The 8,957-nt window shown below is 42.2% G+C and overlaps 1 protein-coding gene across 1 annotated transcript; it reads left to right on the top strand.

Annotated features, from left to right (window-relative positions):
• Positions 1 to 340: 340 nt before the first annotated feature.
• Positions 341 to 2,395, top strand: LOC110893695 (uncharacterized protein DDB_G0283697-like). The gene is made up of 3 exons (XM_022140803.1): positions 341 to 701; positions 1,011 to 1,773; positions 1,951 to 2,395. The coding sequence occupies exons 1-3, from the start codon at positions 341 to 343 to the stop codon at positions 2,393 to 2,395; spliced, it is 1,569 nt and encodes a 522-aa protein (XP_021996495.1).
• The last annotated feature ends 6,562 nt before the right edge of the window (positions 2,396 to 8,957 follow it).

The following is an 8,957-nucleotide window of genomic DNA, read 5'->3' as shown; positions in this document are numbered from 1 at the left end:
CCTCGAGTGTCACACGTTAATCCGATTATCCAAGTATACCAAGAGTTGGCCAGAACCAAAGAAGAAAACAGAGTTTTTCGGATTCATCAAAGATGAGAAATATGAAGATCCAGATCCAGTGAATTATTTAAAGTGGAGGAATGATGTAGAGATGAAAGAAAAGAGTGCAACTGATGAATTAACACAGTTAGAAGAGTTCTGTGAAACTCGAAATGATTGGTATACAAAGGAAGAAAAAGAAAAGAAGAAAAGAGGTGGAAAGAGAACACCGAAAGCTCAAGCTGAAGAAGGATCGTCTTCTTAACCTCAAAAGAAATGCAAAAAGAAAGCTGTTGAGACAATGCTGGTTGATGAACCAGAAGAAGATGAAACGGAAGTTAATGCTGAAGAAGATCAAGATCAGCTATCTCCTGAAACTGAACATTTGATGAAAGATATTGATGACACTTTGGAAGTTGGGAAATCAGCAGGTAAAGTAGTTGTTGATGATGACGAGAAAAGTTTATCTAGTTCAGAAGATGATGTTGATGCTGAAGTTGATAAATGGATCAAAGAAAACTACGATCCAAGAGATAGAGTGCAACAAAAGAAGAGAAAAAGGAGTACGGATGATGATGATGAAATGCATGTACCACCAGAGGATGTTCAAGTTGTACAAACACCATCTTTAGGAGGCCGAAAGAAATCTACTTCAAGAAAACGTGTCACAACTCCAGCAGCACGAAAGCTAATATTCAGGCTGAAAACTAAACTGCCATCAGAACCACAAAATAAACCACCATCACCACCACCACCACCACAAAATCAACCACCATCACCACCACAAGAACAATCATCACCAGAACATTTACAATCATTACAATCACCACCACAACATCCTATTTCATCACCTATTCATGTTCAATCACCAATAACTTCACCTCACATTCAACAAACACCACCAATCCCACAACCACCAGTTCAAACTACTCCTGGATCATCTGGATTTGAAAATTTTCCACCTATTCCAGAGGAGATAACTCTTGAAAAGCTTGATGATTTTAGTTTCGTAAACGATCTTGTGAAAAAGCTGCAAAAGAAAGTGGATGAGGTGTCAAGTGAGAAAAAGAAGTTAGAAAAACGTGTCAAGTCTGTTGAAGTTGAAAATTCATCTTTGTTGAAAAAGGTTGAAGCCGATCAAGCCGACATAGATATTCTTAAAGTTCGTATAGCTGAATTGGAAGAAGAAAAGGCTCGAAGGGATGAGCAGAATGAGTACTTTAAGTTGAAAAACAAAGAGTTAGAAGCCAAGAACGCTAAGAAAGAACATGAAGATTATATGATAAAGAAAGTGATTGAAGACTTGATTGGGAAGCCGATTGAACAAAGATTTGAAGAGATAGAACTTGAAGAAGTAAGAGCAAGACGAAAAGCTGAAATTGAAGCTGAAATGAAAGATAAAGGTATAGGTGTTCCAGTTGAAGGTGTTGCTCAAGTAACAGAAAGGGCAATTGTTCTGACGAAGCCGACAAAAGTTCTAGATCCTTGTCCAATAACTACAGTTTCTGGTGAGATTGACGATGATGAAGAAGATGAAGATGATAATCTGAAAGATGATGCAGATGAAGTGTATTCTGTTCATAGTGATGATGATGACGATGGTAATGATGATGATGATCAAGGTACTTCGGATATCAAAGTGACTGAAGCGTCAAATGAAGAGAATATTGATGATTATCTTCAAGATGATGCAAATGAAGAATCAGAAAGTTGCTACGATATGTTTTCAGAAAGGTATAAATTCTGAAAATATGTGGTTATCAAAGTGGAGAAAGATTGAAAAGGAAGAGTTTCTGAAAGCTGAGAAGAAGAAACAATTCTGAAGATAAAGAAGCCCAGAGTTCTGAAGAACATTCCATTGCCGAAGATGGAACAAAATTTTCACGAAGGGTTTGTATGTTGGGTGTATAGCTGCATGACAACTGAAACAGTGATTGTGTACAAAGTTGGGAATGAAAGCAAATACATTCATTTGTATGATCCAATGTGGATTGTGAACTGTTATGCAAAGGATATCGAGTGTTTGTTTGTAAACAAGATTGGGTATAAAGCTGAAGATAAAGATCAAGCTTTGCAGTTTCAGAAAGTTGCTATAATTTGTTTTCAGAAAGGAATATATTCTAAAAATATATGGTTATCAAAGTGGAGAAAGATTGAAAAGGAAGAGTTTCTGAAAGCTGAGAAGGAAAGAAAAGAGTGTGAAGAGAAAGACAGAGTTGCTAGATTTACAGTTGTGCAAAGGCTAGCTGAAGAAGAGCAGAGAGCTGCTAAAGAGAATGAAAAGCTCAGGAAAGCGTTGCTGAAAAAGCCAAAGCGTCATGAGGAGAAGTTTAAGTCTTTATGTAGAAAGTTTTGAAGACAAGCTGATTGAAGACTGCGGCAATATCCAAAGGGGAGTTTGTTGATGCATAATGTCTATCGCCTACGTCATCAGTCTATGTCGTGTCGTTTGCATGTAATAGATTAAAAGTTTAAGTTTTGTATGTATATGGGCCAATTCGCACGAACTGACAGGTATAGGTCAGGTCACACGAACTGGAAGTTATCCAGTTCGTGCGATGTGGATGTGTTACTCCGTGCGAACTGGCAGGCCTATATATAGGTGTGTTGAGTTTTACATTTGTAACTTTCCAGAGAATCTTGCCACGAAGTGCTGACAAATTCTCTCTGTACCTGAACGTTTATAATCAATGGAAAACATGTTTAAAGTGACTTTCTACTCTTCTACTCCTATTCTAACATTGATTGACGTTTTCTAGTCTGATTCCGCCTTTCCAGAGACTCAGATTTGACTCAGACCGACTCATTTTGGACGATTCATCTATCCTACAGTAATCGTCCCCTAACAATGGGTCTCCTTGAGTATCAACATTCAACAAGATCGTCACTAATACTATCAAGTTTCAGAATTCCATATCAGGTTATTTCATGTGCGACTAGATTTTTGTTTTTAACATACACCCTAGATGATTACTATATCTATAACATCAACAGGATATTCCAACAGTTTCATTAAAACTATACATAGTCATGCTCGACATTGTCAACAAGCAATCAGCAGTTTATATATAACCTAGACAAGCAATACATATCAAAGCAAGCGTTGTCGCACTCACCGGAGAATCGAAAAGGAATGACTGTACTTGAATCTGTGAGAGGGGAAAGCTTTGTGTGGGTGTAAGGTTGCCGTCAGTATTAGAGAGGAGAAGCAGATACTAGGGTTCGCTAAATAAAACTCCGTATATAATACGTAAATATATACGAATCATGACTGGGCCTTGCTTGGGCCATAAGCCCATCTCAGCGACGACGAAACATAAGTGGGGCGACGAAACTTCCTAAGTTTCGTCGAGTAGAGGTGATGACGAAACACCACTGTTTCATCGAGTTCGGGTTTGTAACGGGGGTCCAATGTTTCGTCAAATGTGATAGTGCAAAGGTTAAGTTTGTCAAACAGTTAATGAGTTTGCAAGGTCCTAATCCTATTCAATAATCATAAAATCAAATGATAATAACAAAATGATCATATAACAAACACACATCCGTTACAACGCAACGAATTATTAAACATAGTTGTGAAAACAAGTAACGTGTCGAGGAAAGACCTTGGAAAGTCGGGTTGTCACATCATCCCCAACTTGAAGGAAATTTCGTCCTGAAATCAAGATGACTGTGGATTTTCCCTAGGTGCCACACCATCCCCAACTTGAAGGGGAATTTCGCCCCAAAATTCACTAGTTGTGCCAGACTTATATTTGCCAGACTTGGACTTGTCATCTGGGAATAAATGTGGGTACTTGAGCTTCAATTGATCCTCGCGTTCCCATGTGAACCCCGGTCCGCGTCTTGAGTTCCAACGAACCCTCACGATCGAAATTCGGCTATGCTTACGGATCTTGACCTCCCGGTCCATAATTTCTATTGGTTCTTCGACAAACTGCAACTTGTCATCAATCTTCAGCTCTTGAAACGGTACCACCAGTGTTTCGTCAGACAAACACTTCTTTAATTGCGACACATGGAACACATCATGGACGTTACCCAACTCAGCAGGTAACTCTAATTTCTAGGCCACTTTACTAATCCGTTCCAGAATTTTGAATGGCACTACATAACGAGGGTTTAGCTTGCCGCGTTTTCCAAAACACGCCACACCCTTCCAGGGTGAGACCTTCAACATAACACGATCATTAACTGCGAACTCCAACGGTTTTCTACGCTTATCGGTGTAGCTTTTCTGATGATCACACGCTGCCACCATACGATTCCTAATCTGGACAATTTTCTCTGAGGTTTCAAGTACAAGTTCCGGGCCTGTAACCTGGCTGTCACCCACCTCAGCCCAACAGAGAGGTGAACGACATTTCCGTCCGTACAATGCTTCGAATGGAGCTGCTTGAATGCTGGTATGGTAGCTGTTGTTGTAAGAAAACTGTACCAGTGGCAAGTGTTTCTCCCAACCCTTGCCAAAATCAATCACGCATGCTCATAACATATCCTAAGTGTCTGGATGGTTCGCTCACTTTGACCATCCGTCTGCGGGTGATAAGCAGTGCTCATATCGAGACGTGAGCCGAATGATTTGTGCATCGACTGCCACAAATCTGAGATGAAACGCGGGTCATGGTCAGAAATAATAGATGTCGGCACCCCGTGCCTAGAAACCACTTCCTTAAGATAGACAACAACTAGTTGTGAGAACTTATCTGTTTCCTTGATTGCCAGAAAGTGTGCTAATTTCGTGAGACGATCGGCGATCACCCAGATGGTATCGTTTCCGTTTTGAGTTCTCGGCAAACCTGTGACGAAATCCATTGTGATTTGCTCCCACTTCCACATGGTTATTTCTGGTTGTTGCAGCAATCCAGATGGTTTCTGATACTCCACTTTAACTTTCGAATAGGTCAAACACTTACTCACATAGGTTGCGATGTGAGCTTTCATCTTCGGCCACCAATACATGACTCTGAGATCCTGATACATCTTATCCGAGCCCGGGTGAACAGAGTATCGAGACTTGTGCGCTTCATCCATCACAAGTTCTCTAAGGTTACCAAACAAGGGAATCCATATACGCTCCATGAAATAGTAAATGCCATCAGATCTCTTCTCGAGTCGTTTCTCCATGCCCCTTAAGTACTCTGCTTCAATGTTTTCCTCTTTCAACGCTTCAGTTTGCAGAACGAATCTGGTCAGGTAGGTTAGAATGAATGGTGAGCTGCAAAGCGCGAACACGTTTGGGTTTCGATTCCTTTCGACTGAGAGCATCGGCTACAACGTTAGCCTTACCCGGATGGTACTTGATTGCACAGTCATACTCATTTAAAAGTTCTACCCGGCGACGCTGTCGGATATTCAAATCCTTCTAGTCGAAAATATGCCGAAGGCTCCTGTGGTTGGTATAAATAGTGCATTTAGTACCGTACAGGTAATGCCTCCAGATTTTGAGCGCAAACACCACGGCTCCCAACTCTATGTTGTGTGTCGTATAATTCCTCTCATGAACTGTCAGTTGTCGAGAAGCATAAGCGATCACGTTGTTGCGTTGCATCAGCACGCAACCAAGACCCTGAATAGAAGCATCACAGTAAACCACAAAATCCTCGGTACCTTCAGGTAGAGACAAGATCAGTGCACTGCAAAGTTTCTGTTTCAAAAGTTGGAAAGCATCCTCTTGCTTCATTCCCCAAGAATACACAACACCTTTCTGTGTTAACGAGGTAAGAGGTTGAGCGATCTTCGAGAAATCCTTGATAAATCTTCGATAATACCCAGCGAGACCAAGATATTGCCGCACCTCCAAAGGATTCTTTGGTGCCGCCCAACTCTTGATAGCCTCAACCTTAGTAGGATCCACGTGTATTCCTGATTCATTCACTATGTGTCCAAGGAAGTGTACCTCTCGAATCCAGAAGTCACACTTAGAAAATTTCGCGTAGAGCTGCCCCTTCCTCAGAAGTTCTAAAATGAGATGTAGGTGCCGCTCGTGATCTTCCTTGCTCTTTGAATAGATCAGTATGTCATCGATAAACACGATAACGAAGTCGTCGAGATACGGTTTGCATACATGGTTTATGAGGTCCATAAAGACTGCTGGCGCGTTCGTCAACCCAAACGGCATAACTAGAAACTCATAATGCCCCTACCGCGTTCGAAAATCCGTTTTAGGAACGTCCTCCTCTTGGACCCTCATCTGATGATAACCCGATCTTAAGTCGATCTTCGAGTAAAACTTGACCCCTGCAACTGGTCAAACAAGTCGTTGATGCGTGGCAACGGGTAGCGGTTCTTGATAGTCACCTTGTTGAGCTCCCGATAATCAATACACAAACGAAAGGACCCGTCCTTCTTCTTCACAAACAAAACTGGGGCTCCCCAAGGCGAAGAACTGGGTCGAATAAAACCTTTGTCCAATAACTCTTGCAGTTGATTAGATAGCTCCTGCAACTCTCCAGGTGCAAAACGATAAGGAGCACGAGCAATTGGGGCCGCTCCTGGCGCAAGGTCAATCTGAAATTCCACTTGGCGGTGAGGAGGTAAACCAGGAAGTTCCTCAGGAAACACATCGGCGAATTCACGTATAACTGGCAGATCCTCGATCTTTCACTCTTCAGGCTGAGGATCAGTGACAAGAGCTAGAATAGCAGTATACCCCTTTTGTAGACACTTTTGCGCTTGCATAGCTGAGATAATACCAACCATCGCACAACTGCGATGCCCTTGAACTGATAGAGATTCTCCATTGGGAATAGGAATACGTACAATCTTCTCTTTGCATAGAATCTCAGCTTGATGTTTAAACAACCAATCCATACCAACCACTACGTCAAAACTACCGAGGGTAATAAGAAGGATATCAATATCAAACACTTGACCCACAAGATCTAGTTTACACCTAAACAGGACATGCGAAGCTTCAATCATTTTGCCATCAGCTAGTTCTACTACATGCTTAACTTCTAAAGGTGTTGGGGCTAACCCTAATCGTTGATCAAACTCTAGGGACATAGAACTCTAATTGGCACCGGAATCAAATAACACAGAAGCAATAAGATTGTTCACAGAAAACGTACCGGTCACGACATTGCCGTCGTTCCTAGCATCCCCTACACCAATAGTAAATACCCTCCCACGAGCTCATTGCCCCCACTGTTGCCATTATTATTGTTCCCAGCATTGTTCTTGTTGTTCTGACGGTTGTTGTTATCGTTGGCATTCTGGTTCAGCTGAGGGCAATCCCGTTTAATATGAACCTCATCCCCACATTGGTAACACCCCTTTTTAAAGCCTTGGTTCTGATGGGACTGTTGCCTTTGCTGCTGCTGATTCTGTTGTTGGTTTTGCTGCTGCTGCTTTGGGTGCGGAGCTCTACAATCCTTTGCCATATGGCCTACCCTGTCACACCTGTGGCAGGCCCGAACACATGCTCCATGATGATGATACCCACACTTGTTGCACTTTGGCTTCCTACCAACATAGGAGCCTTGACTCTGATTGCTGCCGTGGCCTCGGTTAACTGAGGACGACTGACTGAAACTACGGTTATTGTTGTTGTCAGGCCTCTTCTATGATTGACTCGCACTGGTTTCCTTATCGGTATCATTCCATTTACGCTTGTTATCACTAGCGGGTGTGGTAGCTGTAGCAGCAGAGCTAGTAGCAGAAACACATGGCGGCAGTGAACCACGTTCGACCTCTTGGTCAGTAATCTTATGTGCCAAACGGATGATCTGGGGCAGATTGTTAAGGTTTGTAGCAGTGACATACCCCTTTACATCTAGTGCTAGGCCCTTGAGATACAACTCAATTCGTCGATGTGGAGGTCGAGACAGGTTAGGGCACAAAATTGCTAGTTCATGAGATCGTTTTGTGAAAGCCTCGATCTTAGATCCTTCCATCTTCAAATCGTAGTACTCGTTCTCGAGCTTCTGAATCTCGTCACGAGGACAATACTCTTCCTGCATTAATTCCTTCAAATCATCCCAAGTCGTTGCATTAGCCATCTCGATGCCCAACATCTGCACTTGGGCATTCTACCAAGTTAAGGCACCATCCTCCAAAGTGCTTGTAGCATACTTCACATGGTCCCCCAGGGACAATTACACATAGCGAACACTGACTCAGCTTTCTTGAACCATCGAAGTAGCCCCACAACCCCTTCAGTCCCACTGAAGGTTTGTGGCTTACAATCCATAAATGTCTTAAACATGCAAGCAGGCGGATTGTTTTGATTCTGATTCGCTGGTTGACCTAATGGACGAAAGGAAATACAACACAAGGGTAAGAGTTGTGTATGCGACACAAGAATAAAGAAGTTTTGGCACATATCATACCAGCTTGGTAGGCTGCTAATGCCTCAGCCACACGGGTGTTGATAAAATTTGTCAACTCAGCCTGAGTCATAGCAATGTGTCCACGTCCATGGCCTCGTCCACTCATGATTCTATATAAGGAGAGGGAACAAATGTAAGGATCGAGATATGGCAGGAGTCAAATATCACGTTGACATCATCAAACTACATAGTTTACACCAAACAATAGGGCAGAACCCTTCTCACACTCGTTAAGCCTCACTAGGACTTACATGCACCTCACGTTATTATTATGTGTGCACCCATAATAATAAGGCAATTTGCATGCTCATCTCAGTGCCTCTTAACTTGCGTTAAAAGTTTCCCCCACATTCAAATAACAAAACGAAAAGCATGACAGGATCAATAATCACAAAAGTCGAAGAGTAGTGCCACACTATCTAGCTTCACTAAGACATGCAGCACAGGTAATCACATCAAGGTATCAAATATGTTGTTTCATGCAAGTCATGTGTGTGTGTAACTACTAAGCAAGTAATGTATAAAGTAAACAGAAAACGAACCCTGCAATCTGGAGCTGAGTGTCATGGTCGATTTTCGAAGTTG

This window comes from Helianthus annuus, chromosome 2, assembly GCF_002127325.2.
Source record: "Helianthus annuus cultivar XRQ/B chromosome 2, HanXRQr2.0-SUNRISE, whole genome shotgun sequence".
Classification (NCBI taxonomy): Eukaryota; Viridiplantae; Streptophyta; class Magnoliopsida; order Asterales; family Asteraceae; genus Helianthus; species Helianthus annuus.
The sequence above is the reverse complement of the archived record's forward strand: the minus strand, read 5'-3'. Positions and strand labels throughout refer to the sequence as shown.

Bases quoted from the DNA above. Each gene is read 5' to 3' on its own strand.
- LOC110893695 (XM_022140803.1), top strand. From the start codon at position 341: ATGCTGGTTGATGAACCAGAAGAAGATGAAACGGAAGTTAATGCTGAA. The intron at 702-1,010 runs GTGTCACAACTC...CACCTATTCCAG, and splicing joins GAAATCTACTTCAAGAAAAC to AGGAGATAACTCTTGAAAAG. The intron at 1,774-1,950 runs GTATAAATTCTG...TTGGGTGTATAG, and splicing joins TACGATATGTTTTCAGAAAG to CTGCATGACAACTGAAACAG.